The 13,631-nt window shown below is 43.5% G+C and overlaps 3 protein-coding genes across 6 annotated transcripts; 2 read left to right on the plus strand and 1 right to left on the minus strand.

The window, feature by feature from the left end:
- The first annotated feature begins 315 nt into the window (after nucleotides 1-315).
- On the plus strand, nucleotides 316-3,043 carry LOC128304934 (trafficking protein particle complex subunit 3-like). Of its 3 annotated transcripts, none has more exons than XM_053042180.1 (2): nucleotides 316-459; nucleotides 2,376-3,043. In XM_053042180.1, the coding sequence occupies exons 1-2, from the start codon at nucleotides 421-423 to the stop codon at nucleotides 2,871-2,873; spliced, it is 537 nt and encodes a 178-aa protein (XP_052898140.1). In that variant the 5' UTR covers nucleotides 316-420; the 3' UTR covers nucleotides 2,874-3,043. The 3 variants fall into 3 exon arrangements, with proteins under 3 accessions (XP_052898140.1, XP_052898138.1, XP_052898139.1); XM_053042178.1 differs by lacking the exon at nucleotides 2,376-3,043 and adding an exon at nucleotides 693-2,224 and having other exon boundaries at nucleotides 328-459; XM_053042179.1 differs by lacking the exons at nucleotides 316-459; nucleotides 2,376-3,043 and adding exons at nucleotides 559-607; nucleotides 693-2,224.
- Nucleotides 3,044-3,054: 11 nt separating this feature from the next.
- Nucleotides 3,055-9,874, minus strand: LOC128304927 (uncharacterized). Its single transcript, XM_053042172.1, has 6 exons — nucleotides 9,428-9,874; nucleotides 7,203-7,266; nucleotides 6,699-6,804; nucleotides 6,214-6,490; nucleotides 5,969-6,137; nucleotides 3,055-5,895 (listed from the first exon to the last, which is right to left on the minus strand). Exons 1-6 carry the CDS (start codon nucleotides 9,796-9,798, stop codon nucleotides 4,477-4,479), a joined length of 2,406 nt encoding a protein of 801 aa, XP_052898132.1. The 5' UTR covers nucleotides 9,799-9,874; the 3' UTR covers nucleotides 3,055-4,476.
- A 1,485-nt stretch (nucleotides 9,875-11,359) lies between these two features.
- Nucleotides 11,360-13,518, plus strand: LOC128304935 (lambda-crystallin homolog). Of its 2 annotated transcripts, none has more exons than XM_053042182.1 (4): nucleotides 11,360-11,600; nucleotides 11,710-11,771; nucleotides 12,438-12,816; nucleotides 12,909-13,518. In XM_053042182.1, the coding sequence occupies exons 2-4, from the start codon at nucleotides 11,728-11,730 to the stop codon at nucleotides 13,431-13,433; spliced, it is 948 nt and encodes a 315-aa protein (XP_052898142.1). In that variant the 5' UTR covers nucleotides 11,360-11,600; nucleotides 11,710-11,727; the 3' UTR covers nucleotides 13,434-13,518. The 2 variants fall into 2 exon arrangements, with proteins under 2 accessions (XP_052898142.1, XP_052898143.1); XM_053042183.1 differs by having other exon boundaries at nucleotides 11,718-11,771.
- The last annotated feature ends 113 nt before the right edge of the window (nucleotides 13,519-13,631 follow it).

Raw genomic sequence — 13,631 nt, forward strand, 5'->3', positions numbered from 1 at the left:
GCAAACAGCATAAGGGTAATTTTTTCTCAGAAAATTGACGTTGCAATAACTTTCTCGGGATAATCTGTTCACATTAAAATCGAATGCTTGGCCAATATTAAATAAAGATTTATAATAAGGTCTATGATTACGCGATAATTCGAAAGACTGTACAGTACAATTTTGCGCTTTTGCTGTATAAAATTGAACTTGTTTTCTCTTTTTACAATAAATTCAATTTTCAATTTTCGTTCGATTTCGTTTGACCAACAGGTCGCTCACTATCCATCACGCCGATCAAACCGAGCTTGTCAAAGACGCTTGTTGACACCATCACCAAACAGAGGAAAATTTTGTTTTTGATCGAAAAAGTGCATTAATCCGGGGCCCGTACCTAAAAAAGATCTGCAAATTCGATACAAACATACCATCAACTCGACGATGTCTCGCCAAAGTACGCGCCTCGATACGAAGAAAGTGGTAAGTGCTAGATTGCATGCTGGGTTTGTTGTAAAATCAACTCCCAGCGACGGGTGTATGAAACATGCCGTGTTCCGTACGCGTCGTCACACATATTCACAACAATCCTACGCCCCCCGAAAAACCCGAAGCGCATTCCGAAATTAAGGTTCCGAAAACAAACACCTTTCAACAAATTCTTCGTTCTGATCTCTGAAATCGCCTTATATTCGTCTTTCTGTTTCTTTCCTCAGTGAGAAGTAGTGAACCCCGTGGTCGCCATTGGCGTTTCATGTTCCGTATCCGTCGGGTTGCGTCGCTTCGGATTCCTCAGAGTAACGCGTCCAATAAGTGTTTTTGCGTGTCTTTCTGTTGATGTTTTTGTCTTCCTGCATTCGAGAAAACTGTTGAATTATACGAATTAGTGATTAAAAGGTTTGAAACTGGTCGGACTGTTCAAGTACTGCAGTTTTATTAGTGCAGTATGCTCACAATGAATAACGCAGCTGCAGCCAATACGCTCGGTGGCATCACCTTCTCCGATATCAATGGAGCCACTGGAGCAGCTGGACCGGGCACGGCTGGCCTCCAACTGGTACAGCTGAGTCAAGTTATGCCAGACCCGAATTCGCAGCAGTTATTCATGCAAAGCCTGCAACAGCAGCTAACTGGAGGAACGCCAGCAATACAGGTCATTCCGATCGGAGCTCTCCCACAACAGACAGTCGCCTTAGCACAAGGTCCTCCAACTGGTGCCACGATACAAGCCGCTCCACAGCAGCAACAGTTTGTACAGTACACATTGGACGGACAGACACTGCTCTATCAAACACTTGCTTCGCCGGACACCGCCTATCAGAGCGTGAACTTACCCATCGTGCAACTTCCGGCGACGCAAACGGTAGGTACCGCGGGTACGGTACCTACCTACGGAAACATCTCCAACTTGCAAGGAGCTCCCGTCACATTCACGCAGATTCCCACGGCAACCGTCACCCAAGCCATTCCGCAGCATCCTCAGCAGCATGTCCAGCAACAGCCACAACATCTTCAAACGTCGGCCACTATCGATGCGAGCGCATTTCAGAATATCGTCTCCGCACCGGTCACAATTACACCTGGTGCTGCCGTCGTGCCGGTTTCGCAACCACAAATCCCGATGACCACACCCGTTACCACAGTCACGATCGGTCAAACTCCCCAGGTTGCTGTAGGAGTTGCTCCGGGAGGTACCAACAGTAGCGATAACAAACATGCTTCATCAACCAGTAACAACACACCAATCGGGACTACGGAAAGCACACCCACCGTAATAGGTACGGCGTCCGGTTCCGGAACGGAGATGGAGCAGGAACCGCTGTACGTAAATGCTAAGCAGTACAAGCGCATTCTGAAACGACGACAGGCTCGTGCAAAACTAGAAGCGTTGGGCAAGATACCGAAACAGCGACCAAAGTATCTTCACGAATCTAGGCACCGACATGCGATGAACCGGGTTCGAGGTGAAGGTGGTCGGTTCCATTCGAAATAAGGGTACCGATCGTGCGGAGAGATTTACACGGCCATTAAATAGATTTCTACAATATTTTGACATGAATGATAGAATACTTTTAAGCGGAAGAACCTTACTACAACTGTTGTAAGTCTTGCCTACTGGCTGACTACTGTTGAGCTGAACCTGCTGACAAGCCGAGTGTTACCGAAAATTCCGTATGACCGGCTCTCAAGTAGCAGTAGATGGCAGAGCCCAAAAATAAATTTTAAGTCGTACAAAGCACATATTCGGAAGGCAATAAATATGTTAACATATTTCAGTCTAAACGCACCTCTTTTGCTGCTTTGAGTTGGGTGTCTTGTTTTCGGAACTCCTTTCGCATCGTTTCTTCCTTTGCGTCACGTTTTCGCCTCATCTCTTCCCTTTACTGTCGCGTTTGCAGAATTCGGAGCTACTAACCCTGACGTACGGAGCACTGGTGTCCCAGATGCTGCGTGATTTTGAGAACGTCGAAGATGTTAACAAGCAGCTGGATCGGATCGGTTTCAATATGGGCATGCGGTTGATAGAGGACTTCCTTTCGCGCACCGGATCTGGCCGATGTTTGGATATGCGCGAAACAGCCGACAAAATACAGCTCGCCTTCCGGATGTATCTGAACGTGCAGCCGACCATCTCGAACTGGGCTGCGTCAGCGGACGAGTTTTCGCTCATTTTCGATACGAACCCACTGACGGAGTTCGTTGAGCTGCCTGCGGACTACCAACAACTTCGGTACAGTTCCATCCTTTGCGGATGCATACGCGGTGCGTTGGAGATGGTACAACTCGAGGTGCAGTGCTGGTTCAGCCAGGACCAGCTGAAGGGTGACGCGACGACCGAGATCCGGGTGAAGTTTGTACGGCGATTGGAAGATGCGGTGCCGGCCGGGGAAGATTAAGTTATGTGGCAGGGGTTGGTTTTCGACCATTTTCGTCATTTAGCATTCATTCCGTGCAGATAAGTTGATATGTTGGTGTGCACTTTAGACGAACCCCGAACGAGAAGAACAAACACACTGGATATTCTTTGTTAACGCAATAAAATCATTGCATACATAAACGCGATGCCCTCTCAAACCATGTTAATGTCGTTTTCATTGTTTCGGGAAGAGAAAAAATAGCTGCTTTCATTTATTTAAAACGCATGTTTCGATCTCTATTTTGTAATGAGTTGTTCCACTAGTTGCGCGCCAACCTTTGGCACATTACATTCGTTTGTCACCATAAACTATAGTGTTTGCTTTGGTACCTTGACTTCTTATGTGGTCGTTAAGTGCATAAACGAACGCTATTGTTGACGGTATTGCACGAAACAAAATGACTAGGTAAAAAGCATACTGAAATTAATTATTAAAACTTAAATGTGTTTCCTTCTACACACAGTTTCTTCGCCCCGCGATATCTACTCATGATGAGAATGATCATGCTTGAGAGGAGTTCTACTCTCTATACTAACAGTAAGCTTCAAAAATAAAAACAACTAAATCCCCGACTCCATATAGCATGTCGCACTTCAATCATCATCTTTTACGGAACCAATAAAATTCGAATCAAACCCAACTAAACAATTCTTGTAATCAACAGCTTAAGCCTTAACGTCCGTCACACTAATCGGTAATCCTGTTTGTTCTATATGTTTCACTGCATATATTATTGCACTTTTGTTTCCTCATATTTGGCACAATAAAGAATGTAAATAGCAAAGCTACAGCGCTGTAACGGTAGATAGGTATAGATAGGTACTTAGCAGAAATCCATAGCGGACAAGTTCCGTGAGAGGAATAGGAAAGTAATTCTAAAATACTAAAATAGCGTAGAGCAGGGATCGGCAAATCGAGCCGAAGAAAACTGAAAAGGTTTCCATTCTCCTAACTTATTGTTTTTGGCCATAGAACTTGGACCGATCCCTTGTCTATAGGAACAATTAAACAAATATAACAGTCACCTCCTTTTTGCTCGCTTGGTTTCGTTCACATCGGGATCCCTCCTGGGGGAATCAAATAGACAAATGCGAATTCCATCAGGCATTTGCGGTGAATGTAAGCAACTAAGCATTAATCGTTAAAGTATGTAAAGATTGGAAACTAGAATGATTACATTAAATAGAAGTAATAGAGAAGATTAAGTTAATAGTGAAAGTCGTTGGGATACAGCAATAGCAAAAAAGGCCGGCATTGCTGCCGTGAGCATTTTCAACATTATTACCTTAACATTCTTAACAAAATTCTTTCGCCTTCGTTTCCATGCATGGAACTAAGAGTATGCTAATAAACACAATATAACAAATCAATAAAAAACATAACATCTTCTACAACAAAATAGAACCATTTCAAGTGTCGTCCTCTTAGGAACGATATTAGGGCGACGTTGCCTCTCCTTCTTTTTTTTTGCTCTTTTATCACTAACAACGATTGGACTGTTTCGCGATAAGATGTTTGTACTGCGTTAAAAGTGGATCTATTGCACTAATTATACCACAAACACACACTCGGATCGAATCTCTCAGTTGATTATGGCACTACTGCTATTCTGACAATGGATCAAGCTGGAGTGTGTACTCAGTACCTTTTTGAGCGTTTCCAGCGTCTTCAAACAAATGACCACACAACATCCCTTCGAATGGCCATCCCGCGGTCCAGCACAGGAACAGTTCTGCAAGCTTTTCAGCATGTTAGTCAGCGGTTCGAGTTGATCGGTTAGTTTTGGTCCGATTCCACTGATGGCATTATTGTTTGCTGCTTCCGGTGCTTTACAACAAGAAGATTGCAAAAACGGTTCCTTTAATGGTTCGATCTGAGGTTGCTGCATTGCCATCAAGCTCACGGTGCCACTAGGTATGGTGGATTGCGCTTCAATGGAGGTTGCTGGTTGCAACTCTGCAAGATCATGCGATTGGGATATGGTTGGCATCAGCGAAGAAGATACATTGAATTCGGTACTTGCGGATGCTGTACCACGGCAAGGATTCTCAGGACCACAGCCTCCAATGCAACCCTGCAACGGATCACACTGGCAGTTGACACAACGACAAATATCTGCATCGGCCGTAATGTCCTTAAGTGTTTTGGTTGAAGCATCCGCTACAGGGATTGAGCCGTCCATTAACAAGTTGTTTGATTCGGATTGGGCATTTTCCGTCGGGTTAACCGACACAAAACCGCCACCACCAGGTTCGGGACCTTGCGTACTGCCTCCCATAGCATCCGAGGAAGAATTTAGCTTCGGTAGGAACTCCTCGGCAAACAGTTCATTGATTAATTTTTCCGTTTCTTCCTGTTCTTCTTGCTTCACCACACCGGCACGCTGTTCACTGTTCTGTATTGCACGATCAATCTGTACGGTTGCATTGGCACTTTCCAGCAAATTTTCGTCAAAATAATTCTCGATTGTAAACACCTGTGATCCATTGGCGGGTAGTTCACCGGTAAGAACAGCTCCGCCTGTGGTTGTGGTGCTTGCGGCATTCGTTTCTGTGGTCGGTAGATAGTCCGCTACATTCACATTGAATGAAAGATCCACATATGACGGAACATTGGTCGGGAGTGCTACACAGGCAGACGTTACGGGATCGAGTGTTGCGAGCGATTTAGTTTGTAACATCGAAATGTCGATCCATTGTGGGTTTAGCTCTTCTTCCGCGGCAAGTGCTAACTCGAGAGCCTTCGATTCGTGGAAATCATTCACCTGTACGAAGCTGAATTCCTCCCCGGGTGTAACAATGCTGTTCACAGCGTTTGACGGGTTCACATTAACCTGTTGCGCGTCCGGAGACTGGTCATTAACTATGTCGATTGCACGTGCCCCGTCTGTTTCATATTCATCGTCTAGAAGCACAATGTCGTAGGAGGACATTTCGGCTTCCTGATCATAGGCTGAAGAGCGCGCCTTCTTCATTTTGGAGGATTTGGAGAATTTTTTCTTCTAAAAATTATTGATAAACGTTAGAAAGATTCACGTATCGGTGTTACGGCAGAGTGACAATCATTCTTCTTACCGCTTTTTCGTGTGTTTTCGAATGTGTTTTCAGACTGTGGGGTGTGCTGAAGGATTTGTTACAATCATTGATCTTGCACGAAAAGGGTCGTTCGCCTGAATGTGTCCGGATGTGCGTTTTCAGATGATGCGATGCGGTGAACGCCTTGCCACATTTATCTTCTTTGCACCTAAAATATATATTAAACACATTTTTAGTCATCTGAGCGAGAAAGAATACTTCTGCTGGCAAAAAAACACACATACTTGTACGGTCTCTCTTGAGTGTGAACACGCGAATGTTTCTTCAGATCACTCAGCGTGGTGAAAACCTTCTGGCAGACGGAGCAATTGAACGTTTCGCCATTGTGGAGCCGCTCGTGTGCCCTCAAACGGTAACGCGTGTTGAACGCTTTGCGACAGCTGCTCTCGCTGCAGATGTACGGTTTCACCTTCGTGTGGACTCGTATATGTATCTTCTGGCTGTAGGACGTCAGGAAAGCTTTGGTGCAGCCCTCTTCGGTGCATTTAAACTTGTACTCCCCTATTGGAAAGCAGGAGCAGGAAGACATAAACAGGTAAATATTACACTTTTAAAACGCTGACAGATCAAAGAATAATATCAATTTAAGCGTACCAAGTATTGTATACTTATCCTATCCACATATTTTCAACGCATCGTTAGCACAAAGAAGATAGCTTATGTTAGCACGTATTAACGTGGAGAGTATTTTCTCGTACTAACTACTTACCTCGGTGTGTTTTCATGTGTGTCCTCAGGTTGCCTACCGTACTGTAGCTTCGGTTACAACTGCCATAGTTGCAACGATACCGGGCCAGTATTTGATTGTCCGGACCCTGAGAGCGAACGAATGAAACAAATCTTTAGAAAACGATGTACATTTCACTTCACACAATTCCATACACTAAATTGATTAACTAAGGAATCATTAATACGACAGTAATAGGAGATAAACAAATTGTTTACAATAATGTGGATCTCACTACGGTAGAAGACTTGCGTAAAAACATACTGGTAACTAAACAATGATAAGTGTATTACCCTTTCTATTGTATTGTTTTCAATACACTACTAGTTTGACTACCTTATTATATGCATTTAAATTAACATTTTTGAAAATCCGATTTGTTGTGTTCTTTAATTTTTCTCTCCAATCAATTAATGTTCTATCCACCAATTTACCTATCCGAACGTATTGTTTCATAGCTTATGTTTTACATTGCTAAATGTGTACCTCGATCGTGATAGTGGCATGCGATGGCTCTCCGTCTTCGTATAGAGTATTGTTTTCTTTATTACTGAATAGAGGAACGAATTGGAAAACGGAATTCATCAGCATCAGTACGTTTATGTTTTATATTGTTTAGTAAATATAAATTCAAAAGATGCGCTTTAAAATATGTGTTGTTTTTTTATGAGCTTAATGGAAGAAGAAAAATAGCGACAAAACGAATCGAATTGTTATAGAAAAAAATATTGCATGACGCTGGTGGGAAAGGGGTTATTCTTGAGGAAGGAATCACATTCCTGCACTGCAATGTACATTACATTACTACAAACATGCTACTAATGCTACAATTTTTCTTCATGCTACTTCCCAAATCAACTAGCAAACCAACCCTAGTTACAATTAAAAGATACCCTCATCTTTCCCTCTCGCATTCTATAAAGTTATTAATAATCGAAAATAAAAGGGCCTTCGTCCGGTTTGAAATCGTAAACATGTTTTTATGCTCAACAAAACTACAACGATTGTCTATATCTCTCTTCACTGACATTGAGACGGGAGGACTCAATCCCCCAGTGACTGCCATGTGAATATGTTTTCATGTTTACACCACCCAGTCAGTCGTCGTCATGGTGCTATTTTTACACATACAACTATTACATGGCCTTCTATTTAGATGGCAAAAATACAAACAAACAGCCAAAAATCATTAAGTGCGGTATTAACACTTCATTTGTACTTGGGCGGGGGGCAAATGGCAAAGCATATGAGCCGGACAATTTCTCACATGGCACACTACAGGCAAACCCAATTAGACGAAAGGTTACTGCTGCTCATCTACTCTTTTTCCATGCTTCCCATTTGTGTTCGTGCATCACCGCATCAGTCAACAGGTGATCGTGCAGTGTGTTCCTTAATCCGTGTGGATCATCTGCACGATGAACGGTGGAATTCGTGTTCACACTCTATCCCACCAAAAGAACCGAACAAAAAATCCCAAAAATTGCCCTGAAGCTGGTAATGCACCTGCAACAATAATGTAAACAGATACAGTGCCGCTATCTTTGCGCGACGACATCTACCAAGGGATAAACTGCAAGTGAAAAGGGTGAGATTAAAAGAAACCCCTAGTCGTGGGGGTTTCAATCTTCGCAGGGAACAGCCGGCGATCATACGCCCCAGGGAGAAAATTCAAACCAATTTGCATCACCCACGCCAAAGTGGCCACGCTTTGCTGTGTCGTGGGTCCTGGGCGCGTGATGATGCTTTAAATATAATCTTTCCTTTTTGGCCGTTTTGTTTGCAATAAGCGGACGATTTATTCTTTCCCTCTTAAGGGGACAGAGACATACGGCACCGTCTTGGGCGATCTCAGCCTTTACCTCCGAGTGCCGTTGAGAAAAAAGTGATACACATTATTAGTGTGATGCTTCATCTAGCCCTCCGTAGACCCGCAAAATCGTTGTTCCAATTTGTTTGCCCACGCCGTGCGGCACGCCGTTTCGTCTGGGCCACAAAAACCACTGACTAAAACCACGACCAGTGGCCAAAACAATCGAAGACTGATCGTGTAGCGTAGGGTAAAACGCGCTCGTACGCTCGCATGCCGCATAGATCGAGCTACGGGAGAAAGATCCCACGACAAAGTAGGAAGTTCTATTAATAAATATTTTGGAAGCGGCGTACCGTCGAAGCCATGGTTGTTTCGGCGCGGTAAAGAGGAGGGCCGGCCATTTCGTGTGGGAAAAAAACGGACACAATCTCACTAATTCCATCCAATGTTCGCTGACGAACACTCCCGGATGGATGGAATGTGGACCATAAAACATCATCTGCCCAAAGTCCTGAGAAATTTTGGGCGATTTAAATCTGCGTTCTGTCTCTAATCCTCTACCGATCACCGGAACATGATTTGTCGAGCATAAAACTTAAGCAGGATCGTGTTACAGAATGCTATATGATAGGGGCATACAATGAAAGGGTTGAATTAGATGAATGCGTACAGGGAAACAAACATAAACAAGAGAGCGTTTACTGATAAGAGAACGTGTAAGGCAAAAGAAAGATAGAGAATTTTGCAGAAAATGATTTGGTGCGGAGAAACTAGTCGTGCAAAAGGTCAGCGTAATTCGTTTCGAACCAGCTACAAGGAGGTGGACGAATTCATAGCAAGGAGATGCAACAAATGAATCATTAACAGAAAAGAAGAAGTAATCTTGTCTTCTATGTACCATCCTCCGTCCTCATCCAGCTCATCGTCTATCTTTTCAAACTCAACCAGAATACTATTATCATTGATGTCGCAGAATGGGTTGCCTTCGCTGCCACTACTACTGTGCTGCTCGTCGGATTGCTGCTGCTGCGGCAGGTGCTGGTTTTCCGCTGACTGCAGAAACTTTGCTTCGCGCTCCTCTTCGATCGCGGAGCCAATGTCATCCGCAGACGGTTCCACTACCGTCGTCATCATGTCCAGTGGTACGAGATCGAACGGATTGAGCTGGTTTTCTTCTGCCAGCGTTTGAAAGTGCTGCGGAACTTGCTCGTGTATCGCACGTTCTAGAGCATCGATATAGAATTGGCTGCTAAGTGCGAAATTCATCATGTCGCTGGCTTGCACTTTCTTCCACACTACTCTACGATTCACCAAAACAGGGACGAATATCGCGAACGCGAGCACTGCGCGGATAATTTTCACAGCACCGACTTTCCGTACTTATTTTTCCACTGTTTTCCGTCGTCTTTTGGGGTCGATTTTTTATTTTTATTTTAATCCCGTTTGACATTCCTTTGACATTTGTGCAATCTGTGGCGAAAGGGAACTGTTGTCGTGCTTCCTCGGGGAGCATACATTTGCACGGTTCCGTGGCTGTCAGCACCGGTTTTGGTTTGTTTATGCTTTATGTGAGGAAACATAAACACTGCACATATGTTCCGAACTTTTCTACAAAAGAGTGTTAATTTGAATACTTACCAATCTATTTAACTATTCAGAGTAAGTAAAGCTGCTAAATTGATTCCAACTTTACATTATACGTTAGTTGTGCACACGCTAAGTTTGGTAAAATAGATTTTGGTTATCGTTTCTAAACTATCAAGTTTTCCATTGCACTTTCCTGTTAATTTTATCACTACCCCAATAAAATATGCATTTTACTACCTTCGTGTGTTTCCCGATGCTCATAAATATTTGTTTCATTCGTTTGACCTCAAAATCCACTTATAATTGACTTTATCAGTTGTCACTAAACCATATCAGTTGACCTCGTCACGCTACTGAATTGTATGTCCATCACAACATACAACCAAATTCAAACTAGACGGATGGCAACATAATCATGTGGGAAGCGAGGTGTCAGCATAATTCAATTAGAACTGAGAAAGGAACTAATCGTTATCAACGTTTCTTTCTGCGTCTGATGCAATTGTGCGTTTAATTCTACCAGATAGCCTCAAATTAGGAAGAGGTTAATTGGTTCGCTTGAATGAAATCCACGCTAGATAGGAACGATGATAACCCAATCGGTTGTCTCAAACCATACCGAACAAATATGCAATGGCCTCCCGTATGGAGTCCGTGGCTTGTTGGAATTATGTGTTAAAATATCCACTATAGTGGAATATATATTTTTTTAAATACCTCAACAATGCACTTGAAGAACACTAGACAAAGGCTATAACGCCAGGAGTTATCAGAGCTCATATATTTATCAGTTCTTATCTGAGGCTTCGTTACTGTTTGCTGGCGTTGTTTCTTATCCTTAATCAAACTCAGAATCCAACACCGATAGAGTGGTTGTTTTGAAATTACCACTACAGCAAGAGTGCATAAATGTTTATAATGGACCTTAATGGAATTTAACTTGAACATGTTTCTTAAAAAAAACATACATCAAAATCATTTCCTCATTCGGCCAGCAGATGCGCGTGCCAGTGACCATTCAAACGATGCAACAAAATGTTCACAGAAGGGGGTGGGATTGAGCATCGTACTTGTCTCTTACAAAAACAATCACAACGGGTATCTGAGCGTACAGCACACAGACCGCGAAAAAACACGCGACTCTTTCCTACCCCACGGCGCATGGTCTTACTCGCCCGGCCGGTTCCTCGTGTTATCTACATGCGAGGTTAAACTACCCCGAGATCGATCAGTCGCACCCATTCCTTCTGCCCGATAGGACGGACCGAGACCCTTTTGCTCTGAGTTATTTGATTGATTGCAAGTTCGACACAGTATTCCGGTTCAGAGTTACCTCGGTGAAGCTTGTGTCAACCGGCATTCAATCCAGAGCTAGCTAGGCGCTTTTATTTCCGCTGACAAAATAGTGAAAGTATTTCCATTTACGTAGTACCTATTGTGTGTTTGATTTCCCGCATTTGTTATTTCGAATTTTGATTCAAGTGGTGAGTGGTTGTTCCAACAACATTGAAAAGTGAGTGTTCCGGTGATCATATAATAATAAAACTACGATCTATTTTTCTTCCCCTACTGCTCGACGAATCGAACGGGAAGATCTGTAGATTGGCAAGCATGGCAAGCAAAATGAAGAAAGAGAAAGTTGCTATCATTGGAAGGTAAGTAAGGATTTAAGATTGTTTAAAATATAAGAGTTAGTAATAGGAATGTTGTAACAGCTTAGGGATGCTTTTTTGATGTAAAAAATATAAATAGTTTCGATGAGCAGATTAAGGTCCCATAACTCTAATCACAAAACAAGATTGTAACAATTCAAAAGAAACAGGCAAAAAACCGGGCCTCACCAGCATAACATCGACCTACTGAAGGACTACCGATAATAAACCGATAAAATGCGTTTATCTTGAATTATACTATATGTATGCTCTTCATATCGTTCATATGTTCAATATTAGCGCAACACTTAAAAGTGCACTCAATAACTCTATCGAAACTTTGCACTCTTAAAGTGCTGATTATAGTTAGAGTCAATCGATGTTAATAAAAATCCCAATAGCAGTTTGTCTCCTTTTCTAGGACACATAATCAATTGAAGGGCATATGTTCTCGCAGGTCTCCTCTACGCCGCTTGCAACGGATTGCGATTACAGAAACACAATGAGTACTGATTCAAACAACTGCATTCCCGTTGCAGTGGATGGACGAGAGATAGAGCAAAGTCACCGCAAACAGAATTACACAAACATACACCTACTGACCTACCACTGACATTGAGCAAATGCTTTTACTTCCTTTTTCGCCCGTACACCCGTGATTTTCCACAGCGGTCTTATAGGACGCTCCTGGGCAATGCTGTTCGCTGGCGTTGGCTATCAGGTGACCATCTACGATATCATACCCGATATTGTGGAAAAGGCACTGAAGGAAACGAAGCTGGAACTGGACAACATTGAGAAGCAGGGTCTTCTTCGGGGCATTCTATCTGCGGCGGAGCAGTTTGCCTGTATTAGCGGCACGGACAATCTGAAGGATGCCATCACGGGGGCGATCTACGTACAGGAGTGTGTCCCGGAGCGGCTGGATATCAAGAAGAAGCTCTACACCGAGGTGGATGGACTGGTAGGCCCGAACACGATCCTGGCCAGTTCGACAAGCACCTTTATGCCTTCGTTGTTTAGCGAAGATATGAAGCATCGTGCGCAGGTTAGTAAAAATAGAAGTAATATAGCAGTATTATGTTATGGACGTTGCATTCTCTTATCTACGGTCCATATTTTTCTTCTAATGTATTCCAGGTTCTGGTAGCTCACCCGGTGAACCCTCCGTACTATGTCCCTCTGGTGGAAATCGTTCCGGCCCCGTGGACCAAACCCGAATATACGGCAAAAGCACGCGAACTCATGACGGAAATAGGCCAGAAACCGGTTACGCTGTCACGTCAGATCGAAGGCTTTGCCCTGAACCGCATCCAGTATGCGATCCTCAACGAAACTTGGCGCCTGGTGGCGGACGGTATACTAAGTGTGAAAGACATTGATGTGGTAATGTCGGAGGGGTTGGGCATGCGGTATGCGTTCCTCGGACCTCTTGAAACGGCACATCTTAATGCGGAAGGAATGCTAAACTACTGTGATCGGTACTGTAATACGATCTATGCCGTCAGTCAAACGATGGGCCCAACGCCACGAATGGAGGGCAAGGTAGCGGAACAGGTGGCCAAGGAGCTGGAGGAGATGGTACCGATCGACAAACTGCCCGAGCGTCGTGCATGGCGCGATGCCTGTTTGACGAAGCTGGCTCAGCTGAAGAAGAATATTTAAGCTCAGGAAAACATTTGTCCTTTCTTTTAATGAATCTGACCTCTGGAATGCATAGACATTATGCAGTAATAAAGGGAACGTAATATATTAATTGTTGACGTATCTTTTCTGAACCTGTTCTGTTGAAGAAGCGCCTCAAGTAACGTATCATTTACATCGATCATTAATTACTGGTCTTGATCCTCTTCGTTTAGGTTC

Source organism: Anopheles moucheti, chromosome 3 (genome assembly GCF_943734755.1).
Source record: "Anopheles moucheti chromosome 3, idAnoMoucSN_F20_07, whole genome shotgun sequence".
NCBI lineage: Eukaryota > Metazoa > Arthropoda > Insecta > Diptera > Culicidae > Anopheles > Anopheles moucheti.

Excerpts from the sequence above, each read along its gene's own strand:
- LOC128304927 (XM_053042172.1), bottom strand. The coding sequence starts at position 9,798 with ATGATGAATTTCGCACTTAGCAGCCAATTCTATATCGATGCTCTAGAA. Across the intron at positions 6,805-7,202 it reads ATGCCACTATCACGATCGAG|GGTCCGGACAATCAAATACT; the intron begins GTACACATTTAG and ends GTTCGCTCTCAG. Across the intron at positions 5,896-5,968 it reads CGAAAACACACGAAAAAGCG|AAGAAAAAATTCTCCAAATC; the intron begins GTAAGAAGAATG and ends AATAATTTTTAG.
- LOC128304935 (XM_053042182.1), top strand. The coding sequence starts at position 11,728 with ATGGCAAGCAAAATGAAGAAAGAGAAAGTTGCTATCATTGGAAG. Across the intron at positions 11,772-12,437 it reads AAAGTTGCTATCATTGGAAG|CGGTCTTATAGGACGCTCCT; the intron begins GTAAGTAAGGAT and ends GATTTTCCACAG. Across the intron at positions 12,817-12,908 it reads ATATGAAGCATCGTGCGCAG|GTTCTGGTAGCTCACCCGGT; the intron begins GTTAGTAAAAAT and ends AATGTATTCCAG.
- LOC128304934 (XM_053042178.1), top strand. The coding sequence starts at position 923 with ATGCTCACAATGAATAACGCAGCTGCAGCCAATACGCTCGGTGGCATC.